The sequence below is a fragment of the Myodes glareolus genome, chromosome 6 (assembly GCF_982192425.1).
Source record: "Myodes glareolus chromosome 6, mMyoGla1.1, whole genome shotgun sequence".
Taxonomy (NCBI): domain Eukaryota; kingdom Metazoa; phylum Chordata; class Mammalia; order Rodentia; family Cricetidae; genus Myodes; species Myodes glareolus.
The window spans coordinates 41,272,231-41,289,874 of record NC_142031.1 but is presented as its reverse complement, the minus strand read 5'-3'; the positions used below and the strand labels follow the sequence as shown (position 1 = coordinate 41,289,874).

The 17,644-nt window shown below is 33.5% G+C and overlaps 1 protein-coding gene and 1 pseudogene across 1 annotated transcript; both read left to right on the top strand.

Moving 5' to 3' along the window:
* Positions 1–782: 782 nt before the first annotated feature.
* On the top strand, positions 783–1,722 carry LOC148121727 (olfactory receptor 8K3-like; annotated as a pseudogene).
* An 8,573-nt stretch (positions 1,723–10,295) lies between these two features.
* On the top strand, positions 10,296–11,237 carry LOC125407323 (olfactory receptor 8K3-like). Its single transcript, XM_048444850.3, has one exon. The coding sequence runs from the start codon at positions 10,296–10,298 to the stop codon at positions 11,235–11,237; it is 942 nt and encodes a 313-aa protein (XP_048300807.3).
* Positions 11,238–17,644: the final 6,407 nt, after the last annotated feature.

Here is a 17,644-nt window from a genome sequence, read left to right as displayed (position 1 = left end):
GTCTAAAATGTAGTGTACTTTGTGATACTGTATTTATTAATTGTCAATATTTCGTGATTGTGTAGAAGTATGAAAAAATGTTCTTACAGTAGTAATTCACTATCACTTATCTAAACCTCAAGAGTCTTGTGTTTATTTTAAATTAGTTTTGTGATTCTATCATCAACATCTGCATTTCCATCAAGTTATCTAGCTGTTGTACCAATCTATCTTCTATTTTTATCTATCATCTCCTCCTTTCATTTTGTCCCTCTTTCCTCTTTCTCTGTTTCCTTCATTCTTTCCTCCTCCCTTCACTTATTTATCCTTTGCTTCCTTCTGATTTCCTTCCTTCATTCATTCGTTACTTTCCCCTTTCCTTCCTTCCTCACTTTTTCTTTCTTTCATTGAATTCTTAATTAAAAAAACAATGTATACTGCTTGTGACTATAAGTTGGATACAATCTGGCCTGTTTAAGTTTAGGCAGTTTTTCAACAATTTATTGATAATAGTATTTCAACTCCAAACTTACATAAATGAAATATTTGAGACACTGTATGAGTTTTAATTAGAAAAACTGCCGTATGTGGGAAACAAAGCACTATTTATCATGTGTTCTTTGCACTATGTAAACAGAATATGCTTTCATTTAAAAGTGTTCTATACTAAATTTTCAATAACTCACATTGAGAAGATATCTACTTAGTAAATGGCTCTAAGGTGACAATGTTTTCTTTTCCACAAATGTTTTTTTATCTAGAAATGTTTTTTTTTTCCAGAATAGAATATGAAATACACCTGCATGGAGAACCGAAATCTCACAGTACTGACTGAATTCATTCTTAAAGGCATCACTGACTGTCCTGAATTGCAGAATTGCAGAGTTGTGTTGCCTCTCGTTATCTATCTGATCTGTGCAGTGGACAATTTGGGCATCATCATCCTCACCAAGGTGGACTCCAGGCTGCAAACACCCATGTACAATTTTCTGAGACACCTGGCTGTCACTGATATTGAATATTCTACAGCTGTGGGACCCAAAATGTTAGCGAGTTTTGTTGCAGAACATAGTTCAGTCTCCTATTATCTTTGTGCTACACAGCTAGACTGCTTCCTTCTTTTTATTACTTGTGAACTCTTTATTATGTCTGCCATGTCCTATGACCGCTATGTGGCTATATGTAATCCTCTGCTCTATACAGCTATCATGTCCCAAACCAGATGTTGGATACTGGTGGCAATGCCATATCTCTACAGTGTATTTGTATCTCTTCTAGTCACCCTAAGGATATTCCCATTATCCTTTTGTAGCTACAATATCATCAATCATTTTTTCTGTGATAGTATCCCCTTGATATCTTTGCTCTGTTCAAACACACTTGAGGTTGAATTGATAATTAGGTTCTTTGCAACTTTTGATTTGATTTCCTCTCTTCTGGTTGTCCTTGTGTCTTGCTTGTTCATCTTCATAGCCATTCTGTGAATGAAATCTCTAGAGGGCAGGTGCAAGACTTTTTCAACCTGTGGGTCCCACCTGACTGTGGTCACTGTCTTCTATGGGACTTTGATATTTATGTATGTACAACCCAAATTCAGTCAATCATTTGAGACTGATAAAGTGTCTTCCATATTTTACACTCTCGTTATCCCAATGTTGAATCCCTTGATATATAGCTTGAGGAATAAAGATGTAAATATGCCATAGGAAGAATCTGGAAAAAATAGTCAACATCTTTTCCTAAAAGCTGCATACTATAAAAGTCATAAAAGTCTGCTTTGAATGTAAACCTACTTTGCTCTCTTCATAGCAAACATGAATAGGTTCAAGATATAGTTCATCTACTTGAATACTGGTACAAATCCAACTTTATTTACTATAGATATATTAGGGAACAAATAAAAAGTTATTTACTTTACCTCAAGGGAAAGTAATAATTGCAATAGCAGAAGTTGAATACAGTCTGTAGACAATAATACTGGGTTGAGGGTCAGTTGACCACAAATATGTGTTAGTGAATCCTAATTGCTTAGGAAAGCCAAAAAGGCCATGGGTTCTGTGTGGCTTTTTATCCTTACAGTGAAATTTGCAATGTCCATTGTATGCTCCTATTTGGGTTTCTGCTTTTTGGAAAGGTAGGTAGACTTTCTGTTTTAGGCCATACTTCATTTATATGGGTATCTTAAAATCAAATTTGATTATGAAACAAAACTACTAATTGCAGCTCGTGTTGAGAGTCATTCATGAAAATTTGTTCAAATACTCCTTCCCCAAGGTAAATCTAAGTATGTCTCCTTTTCCTTCAAGTGTTCTGTCTTTCATATATGACACTGCTCACTCTATATATTTGGACACTCAGCAACGTAGAGATGATGCAACATCTGTTGTTGAGTAACTCATGGTGAATCTGTGCACAAGTAAGTCCATCAGTTAGGTCTATATAATTTATCATTTTCTGCCTTGGGATGGATTTGGATTTGGTACCAGTTTGAACTAGATCCCTACTGACTTTTTTAGCACTACTGTTACTTGACTTCATAAATTCAAGTGATTCTTATTTAAAATTCATTGTATTTCTGTCATTCAGTTCTTTTATAAGATGGCTCTCATTAAGTATGTGTGTGGATCATTGTAAGGCCCGGGGCCTTCCCTTGCTCCCTGGGATGCAAATCAAGGACTGTTTTGGCAACCAGCTAAGGCTTCCTGCTAAGTTCTGTGCTTGTTCTGCTTTAGCCTGGTAAAATAGCCTAGAGCTTTATATTACTTTAAAATGGTAATTTCTCAACCTGCCCAGGAGAGCCCAGGCGCCAAGGTACCTCTCACCTGTCTGACACTGCCCTGCACCCCTTGCCCACCTGCCTGCAGAGAAGCTCACTGGGCACCAGCTTCCCCATCCCCCTCTGGCTGGGAGGGGGTTCTCCTCTTCTGGGGCAAAAGTATTTAACCCTGGATTAAGCTGAATAAATTGACATTCAGTGATCTCTTATTGGATGACCCGGACTATGTATGTGTGTCTCTGTTCTTAACCCCTAGGACCTCACCCAGCTCATGGAAGGTATGGAATCGCGGTCCATACCAGGTGAGTGGTGATGCAGATCTCGGGTGTGGAATGCCTTCCACAGATCATCTTAATACTGATATTTTCTGTTTCATTAATAAATTGCATTATGTTTTTTCCACTGGGTCTTGCATTATTTCTTATTCAGCAAATAAACTTGGACAAGACTAACAGAAATACTCTTTTGTTTTAAAAATGCTATGTTTAAAGAGCATATGGCAGATTAAATATTCGTATATAACAAAAACATTTTAGTGGATTAGCTTCTGTAGATAACTTTAAGTTTCAGCTTTTAAAGAGTATATATTATATAACTTAATAAAATACATATAAAATAATAAAATATATGTAATAAACATAGCATTCAATTCTATCTCTTCAATAAGTACTGAAAAACTAATATGTACTAATAAGTACTGAAAAACTAATATGTACTAATAAGTACTGAAAAACTAATATCTGTAAAAATAAAACAAGTAGTTTTAGGTTACTATTTTAGCAATGTAATCTATATATTTTAAAATTATATAGACAAGAAAGCATTGAATAAGGGTTAGTGATCAAGGCAATCTTAATACTGGATATTAGTATCAAAAATAAGTCTGACCTCATGAAAAGTCAGGGCAAGGTGGCTTGATCCCAGTAAATATCTGGAAAAGTATTTGTATGATAATTCTTCAGTAAAATTTCCAGATACCTAGATGAGTGTAAAGGAATGGTGGGCTGCGTTCCCACCTGGCTCCCGCACGGCTAGCTTTACACCGAAATAACAACACACAAATTGTATTCTTTTAAACACTGCTTGGTCCATTATCTGTAGGCTCTTATTGGCTAACTCTTACATATTGATCTAACCCATTTCTAATAATCTGTGTAGCACCACGAGGTGGTGGCTTACCAGGAACATTTCAACCTGCGGCTGTCTCAGAGAGGAGAGTTATGGTGCCTGCCTGCCTCTGCTTTCTTTCTCCCACAATTCTGTTTTGTATACTCCACCCACCCAAGGGCTGGCCTATCATAAAGGCCAAGGCAGTCTCTTTATTAACCAATGAAAGTTACAATAGACAGATGACCCTCCTCCATCAGATGAGAATTTTATTTTCTATGTTTTCGAGAATAAGAATAATAAAAATCAGTTATGCACAAAACAGATTAAGACCTCATAAATGTAAAAAATAGAAAAAATTGAAAGTATGTTTTTGAATCTGAAAGTATATGCAAAAAGTACATCCAATATTATTTCTCATACGTAACATATATGACTTGACATTAAAACTTGAAATGTTATTGTTGTATGCGAAAACTAAAAAATAATACTTAAATATGGTAAACTAAGAGTTACCACAAAATTGTTGATCCCTTATGCATTAATATACATTCTTCCTTACCAAACTACTTAAAGTAGAACTTGTGCAGACTATTAGTTTTCTCATTTTTAGCCCTCAATTATTTCTGTTAATGTATGTTGCATATTGAATGCTTATTTCAAGTATGTCTTAGGTGACTAAGAAATACTTTTAAGAGCTGAGAATTAGGTCTGAGGTCAAGCGTATGTGCTGATCTTGAAGTAAACACTGAATTAAATTCCCAGGACCTGCACAGTTTTCACAAACCCCTAGCACTCTCATTCCAGGAAACACCATGAACTCCCCTGGCCTCTACAGTTTTCAGTCACACATACGGTGTGCATACACACACAAAGGCAAAATTCATACTCATCAAATACAAACAAACTGAAATAGTGTTTTACTAAACTGACATTATTAATTTTAAACAAAAACTGGAAGTATATAAAATTAAAATAGTTTTCCAACATGTATTCATTACATAATTTCTCTGCTTTATCAAAGAAACCTTTCTTCACTAATATTTGCATGGTTCTCTTTACAAAGGCCAATGTTTCATCATGAGCAATAATGCCCCATTATGATGTAATGGTAGACTAACAGCAACTGTCCATGTGTTTGAAAATGTGTTCCTACATGCACTGACAGATATCTATGACTCATAATGGAAAATGTATTTGTCCATATTGAAAACCATTAAGGTTAAAAAATGAAAGCTTTAAATTTTAGAGTTCTTCCCTGATACTCTTAAAACATCAGAAGACAGATAAAGATGTTTATTTATAGAATTGTATAATAAGCTTTAAATCCACACGGAATTAGAAACAACTATTTATAGGGGAAGACCAAATTCTATTGTCCTGCTAATGTATACAATGAATAAAATGACTTCTAATGACATTCTGCCATACTCATTGATTAATGCCTTGCTCACTCATTGTTAGAGGGGTTCCCTTTTGTTGTGGATGGAAGCTAAGGCAAAGATTCACAACTAGACATTATCTACATACTGAGTTACTTTGAATCACTCATTCCTAAATGGGATGTCTTTATAAAACTCCTCCACTCAGAGCGTACTGAGCTGTGGATAAGAGGAAACAGAAAAATTGTAAGACCTACAGAGGGTGGATGACTACAAGTAGAATATTACTTCAAGACACAACAGGATTGATACACATAAAAACTTCCAGAAACTGTGGAAGCATCTCCAAAAAAGTTGTAATTGCAAAGTAAGGTTATATATCCTATAAGATCAAGACTCTATTTTTATAGTATCATTTCCACTGTAATTTTAAGAATACAGATGCTGTAGAGCTACAACATTAGACAATATATTTTTGGAACTAAAAAACAAATTCAGAAAGTTGCAGGAATAAAAAACCCTACAAAATTCAGTAGAATTTCTTCAGAACAATAGCAATCCATTTTAAATGTTTGTGAAGAAATTAATTCAATTTACCAAAACTGTATGAAGGAATATACCTAATAACAAAATAATTGAAATTTAAAATAATAGAGAATCTTTACAATGAAAAAGTCAAAACATGTGCATGACAAAGTGAAGTGACTTTAAAATCAAAGTACATATAATATTCAAGGAACCACGAGTCTCAGCGAAGGGTGTCCAGGTTGAATGAATCCACAGAGCACGAGGTTGAGGTGGAACAGCTTCAGCACGTTTATTGTTCTGCTGGGGCTAGCTTTTATACCATGTCACCAAAAGAGGAGTGGGCTGCGAAGGGACTGTCATCTGACCCCAGGAGGGACTGTCACCTGACCCAAGCAGGGACTGTCACCTGACCCCAGTAGGGGTCAAGGACTGACCACATGCACTCAACCTTTACCTGACCCCAGTAGGGACCAAGGAATGATCACGTGCATCACGTGCACTCAAACTTCCTTATCCAACTCCAAGAGCAGAGGGAAGTTATTATGTTTTTTTTGCAGATAAGCATCTCAAATGGGTGGGGGCAGGGAAATGTAACTTGGGGCAGCAATTCCCACAGGTTCGAGTAGGATTCTATTTTCATTACTACAACACTATCAACCACATAGATAACTACAACAATCAGCAAAATCAAGATCATCTTCAAATTCAAGGTACCTTAGTCCTAAAACTAAAAAAAAAAAAAAAAAAAAAAAAAAAAAAAAAAAAAAATACACAAAAGCAATTGGGTCCATGTTCTCTGAACCATACATCAATAAAACATAGTAAAATTCATCTTGAGTATAAAGGTTAAAGACAATTCATTAAATGGCCTGAATCCACAAAGTACTACAAAGTTATAATAACAAAGGCATAAATGAAAACAGAAGAGAATCATAGAGCCTAAAGATCAACCCATTCACCTGATATAGACATTGGATTTTATGAATGTACATAAGGATTTATAAACTAGAATGACAGTGGGAACTACACTAAAAATTATTTCCAAAAATCCTTGTCAGAAAAGAGAATGTCTTCATTCATGCAAACGAAAGTAGGGTACCAGGTTTGACTAACAATGAAAGTGAATCAGCATTGTTTTAAGGCTCACACAGAAAGAACAACTGAATCTATGAAATGCCTAGAGTAACACATAAAAAATACTGGGGAACAATAAAAGAAGCATGGAGAACTTTCACCATCAAATATTAAACACAAATATGTGAATGAGGTTAAATCAAGCTAACATGCTCATAATAGTAAAAAGAAAAAAAATTCAGATTGTAATGTAAATCTACAGCAGAGTTTCTCAAACTTCCTAATACTGTGGCCTTCTAACACATTTCATCATGTGTGGTGACCCAACCAGAAGATTATTTCTGTTACCACTTCATAACCATAACTTTGTCTATTGTTATAAATGATCATGTAAATATCTGTGTTTTCTGATGGTTTTGAGCAATTCCTGTGAAAACATCATTTGACCCAAAGAGGTTGTAACCCACATTTTGAGAACTATTGATCTTAAAGGTGGGATGAAGTGTTTGCAAGCTATAAAATTTGGAAATAGACGTGGCTATGGTAAGAAAGAACTCTGAAAGGCAGTGGTTCAAAACAAGTCATTTAAATAAATGCACAGTAAATCTAAATGGAAATTTCCCTAAATAAAACAAACTGAGAAAAGATTTGTTTCAAAATATACAATAGCATTCAAAATACAAATCATAATATTTGCACTACCCCATATTTATTTATTTCAATTAATTTATGTGTGTATATGTGTGTGCATGTTCACATACAAACAAGACTTCATATGTATTATGTGTATTCAAGTGACTATTAATACAGATTATTCTAAAAATGAAGTCACAGGCTGTTTTGAGCCACTATTGAGTTTGGGGAATTGAACTCAGAACTTCTATAAAAGAAGTCTTGAACTTTCAACCGCACAGACACCTCTCTTTGTCCCTCACTTCCTAATATTTAGAATGACCATTATTCAAATGCATATCAGTTCTCTCTTATAATAGGAAGGCAGCTAATGAATGTAAAAATGATGAAGTATATTTACAAAATAGATGTACTTTAATAATATCTCCTGCACTTAAAGTTTAAATTTCATCCTTCTATTGACTATGACTTATCTGGATCCTTTGTAGCCATCTACAATTTTCTGTAATTTAGCATTATGCTCAGAATCATCTACATTATTACATATTATAGAATAATTCTTAAGGCTGGATGGTATTCCGGTGACTGTATGCACCACATTTTATAAACCAATTCACTTATTATTGGATATTTAAGTTGTTTTTATTTCATAACCAGTTAAAATTAAGCTAAAATGAATTGGGTGCTATGAGTTGAATATCTTTTTGAGCTTACAGTGCAAATAATTTTAGATAAAACTAGACATATGTTGGTTGGTCTTATAATATTAGTTATTAAAAGTGGAACACAAATGCTTCATGGCAATTAATGGACAGTCTCCAGACATTTCATTAAGCATTCTGACATTGTGGACTAATCAAAGAATTGCCTGTCATATCCATGGGGAGACTCTTTAGAGTTTGAAGAAATATTCAAAAGCTACCACACAACACTCTGCATTAACTTATGCATGGGAGAAACATTGAGGCACTTTCATCATAGGTAAGGGATGCAGGATGGTTTAAGATATCAGTAACTACAGAAAAGAACACAATGTGCTCTGACATTGTGATCTAATGTTGCTGTCCATTTTCATTTCATTTGTGTCTTTTCTTCTACTCCCTGGTAGCTGAACAAGAAGATCCCCTCATCATTTTAAGTTAGAGAGAAACTTGATAAGCAACTTAAAGCATAAACATTTTACCTGCTCTTAGAAAATATTTAATTTCCTATATCTGTGCTATAAAATGTGATACATACAAATCTGAAAAGAGATGATGTAATATTAAATCATATGAATATTTTCAAGGCAGACATTCAATCATTTTAATATACTTTTCAAGAGGTAGGCTTTGTGATTACAGTGTTTTCTATAATCAACTCAAAAGTATTTTAATACTTAAGATATGTAGGTAATTGCATTGATGAGAATGATGCATGATACATTCATGTTAAACAAGTGTTCTACATCATATTGACATAAAAAGCAATTATTTGTAATAGAAGAATTTTAAGTAAACACTTAGTAGCACTGACAAAATATTGTTCATTTTCTACAGTCATCTCTCTAGAAATTTCTAGGACTGTAGCTTTAAAATTTAAATTTGATTAACTAGAAAATAGTTTAAAAGTATATTATACTCATTCCATGAAATCTAAAATTACTAGGGTGAATTATATGTGCATTTATTTAACATAAAGAATTACTGGTTCATGCAAGTGATATATTTTATTTTTTAATATATTATTATTATTACTAACACATCAAACAAAAAACATAACAAAATTTAAATAATTTCTAATTGCAATTTTGGAAGATACTTCTCTAATATTGCAAAAGTATAACCTTGCTGTGTTTATATAACAAAGGCTTTCACCTGGGACAGTGTGGACTTTCTCTATACTGACATACCTTTGTGCAAAAGACAAAGTGGGTAGATATGTATTTGTAGAAAATACCTCTTTCAGATACAGTGACTAACTTCAAAGAAATATTACATCTTCAATTGTATCAACTGCTATAACTATTGTAGACAACTATATTATAAAAAGTGATTTATATGTTTCATAAATAATAGAAATATTTATAAATTACCAACTGGTTCCTACTTTGAATATGCTACAAAAGAAGTCTGTGTTTTTGCCTATAACGCATTGCTCCAGGCAATTTATGCAATTTTTTTACCTTATCATTAGAAAATATAACAGAATGGACATCTGTATTATTGATGTTATTGAGTTAATTATAGTTACTAAATGAAATGGACATATATGAAAAACAACAGTGCAATGAAAATCCATTGATATAATTTAATAATTAAAGTCTTAACAATATTTAATCATAATTTTGTTTTAATTTTATTTGCCTGTATCCTCATGTACCCTTTTCATTTATCCTCTGTGTGTGTGTACACATTTGTATATATGCCTGGGTAAGCTATCTATCATTATCCTCTATTAAGAATATAACTATATAAGCTTGTAAAATTATATGTAGATTATTGGTATAGATATTATTTGGAGATGACTAAGAACCAGTTGCAAAACCTTAGAGGACAGTTGTCATTCATGTTGACATTGGGATTATCTAACAATATCTTGAAGTAGTAAAGTATTTTACATTAAAATCATCATAAATGAGAAATACAAATTATTTTCTTCTGTCTCTTTATCTGCATATTCCTCTGAGCAAATGTATTTATTTTATAGAGTAAGGTAGAAATGTTAGATGTTTCTTACTTGCAATCTTAAACAATAAATATTCTCCAGGTAATAAATACTGAAAGACAATCAATATTGTATTGCTTGTATTAATAGATTTTTTATGATAAAGAAGAATGGAGAAACACAACCTCTCAGTGGTGACTGAATTCATCCTAATGGGCATCACAGACAACCCTGGGCTCAAGGCCCCATTGTTTGGTTTATTCCTTATTATCTATCTGATCTCAGTGATTGGAAACTTGGGAATCATCATCCTCACCAATGTAGATGCCAAACTGCAGACACCAATGTACTTCTTCCTTAAACATTTGGCTTTTACTGATTTTGTTTATTCAACAACTGTGGGACCAAAAATGTTGGTAAACTTCATTGCAGATAAAAATGCAATCTCCTATTATCTTTGTGCTACACAACTAGCTTTCTTCCTTCTGTTTATTGGCAGTGAGCTTTTTATTTTGTCTGCAATGTCATATGACCGGTATGTGGCCATATGCAAGCCCCTGATGTACACTGTCATCATGTCCCATAAAGTATGCTGGGTTCTAGTCACAGTTACCTATCTTTACTGCACATTTATGTCCCTGGTTGTCACCATAAATATTTTCTCTTTGTCCTTCTGTGGCTACAATGTCATTAATCATTTCTTTTGTGACTGTATCCCCTTGATATCTTTGCTTTGCTCAAATACCCATGAAGTTGAACTGATAGTTATGATCTTTGCAGCTTTTGATTTGATTTCTTCCCTTATCATTGTTCTTATGTCCTACCTGCTTATTCTCATAGCCATTCTCAGAATGAACTCTGCTGAGGGCAGACAGAAAGCTTTTTCCACCTGTGGGTCCCACCTGACAGTGGTGACTGTGTTCTACGGGACGTTGATATTTATGTATGTACAACCTGAATCTAGTCACTCCATCGATACTGATAAAATATCATCCATATTTTATACTCTTATCATCCCCTTGTTGAATCCCCTGATCTATAGCCTGAGAAACAAAGATGTTAAAGATGCTCTACAAAGAACGTGGCAAAAATTATTCAGCATATTTTCTTAAAAGTTACATGTAAAATTAATCCTTCATACCAGATTTGAATATGGGCCCATTCTGTCTTACTAGAGAATGTACAAGAAACAAGAGTGTGCTCAACATGTACTTACCTACCTCAATTCTGGTGATAATCAAATTCTCATATATCATACTTGCATTAGCAGAGAATGACTTTCTTTAGGGCATTTTGTATTTGCAATCTAACAGCCAAGCCTATTGCAAAATACAAGCAAACTTGGGGTCTATAGAATTGAAGTTTTATATCTAAAGATACATATGATGCATGAGAAAGAGAAAGAACAATGTGTACAAAAGAGGAGTTTAAATATTCTTATGAAATCCCCTGTTAAAATAAACATTCTGACACTTGAAAGTATTTGCATATGCTTATGTTTTTTTTGAAATTAAGTTTTTTATTCATCTTTGTTTTTGTGTATTTGACAGTTTCATACATTTATATAATTCACTTGAATTATTGTCACTTCCATTCTTGATTCCCTCATCACCCTCCCTCTCTACCTGAAACCCTTCTCTTCAAACATTACCCTTCTACTTTCTTCTTTGTCATGGCTTATTCATTGAGTTTAGTAAGAATTACTGCTCAAGGTTGGGTGACAGATTGTTTAATAAAATTTGGGTAAGCTATTTATAGCTGCACCACCCAAGAAAATGACAGTATATTTTTTTTCTTTGGGAAATAATGGAGTATCAAAGTCTTGCCCAATACACATTGGAAGTCTGGTGAGTCCAGTCTAGTGCATTTTAATACAGACAACCATAGTTCATGCGTTAAACATCAATGTCATGTTCAAAGGACATGATTTCACTCACCCCAACTCTTCAATTTTTTTTCTATTCCCTCCTCTGTGATTTCTTCTAAGCAACACACACACACACACTCACACACACACACACACACACACACACACACACAGAGAGAGAGAGAGAGAGAGAGAGAGAGAGAGATAGCTGTCTCATTCAAGCACACTACCACCCCTTATTCTCAGTTTTTTGATCAGTATGTTTTTCCATTAAGTGCATCCATCTAGTAAAAAAATAATTTTTAATGGGCATAAAGAGGATATTTATTTCATTTCTACTTTATCAGCTAACTAAAATCATTATATTCTAAGGCTTAACTGAAAAAAATACTAAAGAATAAAAATTGAGTAACATTTCATATTGAAAGGCTTATTTTAGACATCTGAAATTTAAACTTTTGCTAGCTCATGGGTTCAAGTTAATTTTAATTTTAATGTTTCTATTTTATATAAAATATTACAATAAAGAGTTGACAAAAGTCTTCATTGTTAAAATAATTTGATTAAAAAGAATTCTATGTGTTATAAAAGTATCTTCAATATAATTTAAAAAGAGAAAACAAAAAAGAATTAGAGTCATCTGAAATGTTTGTAAACAGTCTGAGATTTAAGACTGTACCAATTGAAGGGCTGTGCTGCAATTTATCTTTTACACAAAAGTTAAGAAATGTGAAAATATCATTACCAAATGGCATCAGATGAACTCATTTGTAGAATTAATTTACTGCCTTATACAAACACTAGAGGATTCCAAGTTCACTCTAATGAATGTTTACAAAATTGAAAGAATTGTTCTCTAAAAGTCCCTCCAGACACCTAAGAACAGGCTTATTTTTCTTCAAATTTGAATAGAACTATTGCCTTAAATGAAATCAAGTTGTCATGTGTGTACAATTCAAAAGTATCTTCAGTATTGTATGTTTCAGTGTGTATGAGACAGATTAAATTAACTGAACTGCCTTTACATGGAATTTGATATGATTTGATATTCCAATATAGCAATAACAGAAAAAATTTCCCCACATATAATGGAGAACATTTTATAGTATTATTCTATAAAATAAATTGTATGTAGTTAATTACCAATAAATTTAAAATATAGAAAACTGGACATTATTAATTTTGGTGAATATCTTGAGTATTGGCATAGACTGAACAAGAAAAGAACGAAATAAGCTCACAAAGATTTACAGTAATTTTCTGTGTAAATGTTTCCATTTACTTATCACTATATTTACTTAAATGTTGCACAGAGGTTATAACTGTTTGATACCTTCCCTTGTCATATGCCAACATTTTCACTTAGGACAGTGCATGCAAGATTATAAAATTAGAGAAATGCCTTCAACAGATGCAATAGAACCACTTAAGTTTTGTTTCTGTTTTTACCACATTGATTTGAAATGATAAAAATAACATAGAACTAATATCAGTTTTCCTGGAAAAGATGAAGGAATGATGAAGAAAGGGAGATAAAGAAAAGTAGGGAAAGTTGAAGCTTTTTCTTGTCTATAATTTTGGAATTAAAAGGCAAGGAAAAAATTTTTTCAGAGTTACTATCACTACCAAATATTGTAATTTATTGTTATAAAATTTGTTAAGAGTTTATTACATATTACTAAGAAACGAAGAGCATTCTTTTCATTACCATGGAACTGGATAATTCAAGGTGAGGCAGTTTTTATTTCCTTAATCAATGATGTAGAAATTAATCAAGCCATGTGTTTATTCACAAAGTTATAAAGTAGTAGTTAGAAAAGGGCCTGGAACAAAAAAATACTAATAGGAAGCACATGAGAACTGGATGGATGGTTCAGCTGATAGGAGCACTAGATTCTCTTGGGAAGGGTCACCTCATCAACATCACACCTACAACAATCCATAATTCCACCTTGTGGAGATCTGAAGCACTTCATTAGCATAGGGCAAGCATGTGGTCCACATTCATACATGCAGACAAGCGCTGACACATAAAATAAAAATACACATATGTAAGATTTTTTTAAAAAATTAGTAATAGAACCTATAAATTTAAAATTCTATAATTTTCCTCTTATTGTACTCCAGCACATACTTAATTACATCAGATTCATATAATTATATAATATGTGGTTTGCCTGAGCACAGTGTATATACAACAAACTTTGCAAATAATTTGTTTAAAGGTTTTATTAGCATATAAAAAAGCTAATGTACTTTGCATATTTTTGGAAATAAAAGAAATAATAAGTGTACTCTCTCGGGACTGGTCTGGTGAGTTTCTCTAAACCTCTTCATACAAACCTTCTACCCAGCTTTGCAAGTCTTGGTCACACGCTGACTGATCCAGCCTAGTCTTGACTCTCCTACCTATATGTCTTATCCTCTAGCCCAATAAATAATCCTATTCCATATCCAAACTTTCAGCCCAGCTAGTTCTACCCCATCCCTCCACAATTTAACGAGGAAATATATCTAGTATATAAACCCAGACATTTTTTCTGCCTAACTCCATGTAAACCAAGACATTTTGATCCTTTAGACCCAACCCTATCACCATTCACACTTTTGTCCCATATTGTTTTGTTCATATATGCTTGAAACCAACAAAGAATTCTATATTTCCATCATGAAATATACCAACAATATGAAATTTCAAAACTTAATATTTGACAGAAGCAAAAATTAAAAGCTGGATAAAAGAAAGAACTTTCAACAATTGATGCAAGGAATACGGATATTCGCATGCTATAGAGTGAAAACAAACTCAGACATGTCACCTTGAATATAACCTAATCCAAAATAGATTAAAGAAGCTTTAAACCTGAAACAATGAGACATCTACAAGAAAAAAATATCCTTTATCATATAATATGTAGGTATAAAGAAGTACTTTTTCAATAGTACTCCAGTTGTCCTAGAATTAAGGCAAAGAATTGACAAGTGGAGCTTTATAAATCAACCAGAGGAAGAATAAACTCACCGAAGTAGAAAGAATATTTGCCAGCCTTATACCTGACAGAGTATTAAAACTAAAATATATAAAAAACACAAAAGAATAATATACAAATCAATTAAATGACTCATTAAAATATGGGTCTTATATAGCTGGGTGGTGGTGGTACATGCCTTTAATCCCAGTATTTGGGAGGCAGAAGCAGGTGGATCTCTGTGAGCTTGAGAACAGCCTGGTCTAAAAGAACTAGGTCCAGAACAGGCTCCAAAGCTACAGAGAAACTCTGTCTTAAAAAAAAATGGATCTTGGACCTGAATAAAGCATTTGCCAAAGGAGAAAAATATAGCTAAAAATTATTTCAGAAACAATAACAACAACAACAACAACAAAAACAATGTTCATCATCCCTAGCAATTAGGTAAATGCAAATCAAAACACTTCAACCAAGTCATAATGGCAAAGATCAAAAAACAAAAATCAACAGTAATATTGAAGGAGATGTGAAAAAGAGCTAATTCTCATTAACTTTTTGTAGGAATCCTAACTGGACCTAATGCTTTAGAAATCAGTGTGGAGAACTCTCAAAAAGATAAAAGTAAATCTACCAGCATACAAATTCTTGTGCATACACTCCTTGATGTATGCACAAGAACTTGATATATTCCACAGATATTTGCTAGCCTTGTTCATTACTGCTCTATTCAAAGTATCTAGGAAATAGAAGCAACCAAAATGACCTTAAACTGATGGATGAATAATGATAATGTGGTACATAGTATTCATAATACAAATGTATTATATACTATTCAGTTGTAAAGATAAATTCAATCATGAACACTATCTGTTAATGGATGGATACTAGGAAGGATCACATTGAATGGGATAACCCATATCCAAAGGGGCAAATATCACACATTCTTTCTATTATTGAAGGCATATTGCTCCATTTTTTCAGATTTGAATAGCTACACTGAACAGGTAGCTCGGCAAGAAATAGAGAGTGCGATTGCAAGGTTTAAGTTGGAAATGAAAAAAAAATGGGAAGATTTAGAGTGGATATTAGTACATGCAAGGTGGAGAAGAGGGAGTGAGATAAGAGTAAGGATGACGTTTGGGTTTATGTTATCAACTCTGGTTTGAAAGCAAATGGCACCAAAGGGATTAGTACTATTAGGAGACATGGCTTTGTTAGAATGGTATGGTTTTATTAGAAGTGTGTCACCGTGGAGGCAAGCCTTGAGGTCTCTTCTATGCTCAATACCACCAGCATCTTAGATCACGTACTGTTGCCTGCAAGATATAGAATTCTCCAGTACCATGATTGCCTGCATGCCACTATATTCCCAGGCATGATGATAATGGACTAAACATCTGAAACTACTACTGCTACCACAACTTAATTTTTTTCCTTCATAAAAGTTACCAAGATCATGTTGTTTCATTTGAGTGAGAGAAGCCCTAACTAAGACAGAAACTGATACCATGGACTGGGATATTGCTGGGATTAACTTGATCATGCTTTTGTTTGAAGGATATGGACCTAGGGACTATGGATTGGAAAAGCATTTGATGCTTTAAGTGATGCATAATAGGCCATCCTAGCAGTTATATAGAAGATAGTGATGCTAACTCCAATTTAAACTGTGGTACCTGGCTCAAGAACTTTTAGAGAAGAAGGGTTTTACTATGTTGTCTAGAAAGGTGATATTTCCTTGTAGAGTGTGGTTGCTTTTTGCTATAGTCTGAAAAGTTTGCCTGAGGCTAAAGTGAAGCGTTTTGGATTATTTCCTTTGGCAGAAGAAATCTCAAAGCACTATATTATAGACTCTTTTTTATGGTTACTAGTGTTAACTCTAATGAAGACAAATAATGAAAAGGAGCATGTTGAGCCAGGAAAATTATTTGAGGAGAAGATGAGCTCCAAAAAGAGGAAATCAGATAAACAATTTTAAAAATGGAGTAAATGGAGTGGTAATCTTAAGGAAAGAATGCACCCAGCCAAATTTACAATTTGTGAAAAGAAATTAAGGAAAAACTTGCAGCCAGGTGTGGTAATGTGTGCCTTTCATTCCAGCACACAGAAGACAGATGCTATTGATTACCAGAGCATTGTCTACAGATCCAGTTTAAGGAGACAGCCAAGCCTATAGAGTGAAGGAATCCTTCAAAAACAGGAATTTGGTAAAGACATAATTGAATGAGTGAACCAAGTTCCAGCCACAGTAGTCAGAGAATTTCGCAGCTTGGGCCAATGGCTCTGGAGTTAAGGATAGAAGAAAGGGGCTATGGAGTTTTCTTCTACAACTAAGCAAAGTTACTAAGGCCAGGCTTGTTTTATGGAACTAGTTTTTGAGCTTCCCTTGGTCCAGTATTTCCTTGCAGTGATGTATACCTTATGCAATTATATGTCAGACATATTTGATCGCCTTTTTTGAATGTTTCCTAACCTAAGGAAGCACATACCTATAAAAAAAATAAGAAGCAAACACCCAAAAGAGAAATAATCACAATGAGATTTGAAAAGGTAATATACAGCAAACTTATAGTCATTATCAAATTAAATGCAGAGAAACAATGCATTTCCATGAAAATCAGTAGCAAGATAAAGCTGTGCACTCTCTCAAGATCTATTCAATATAGTACTTGAAAATCTAGCT

Excerpts from the sequence above, each read along its gene's own strand:
- LOC125407323 (XM_048444850.3), top strand. The coding sequence starts at position 10,296 with ATGGAGAAACACAACCTCTCAGTGGTGACTGAATTCATCCTAATGGGC.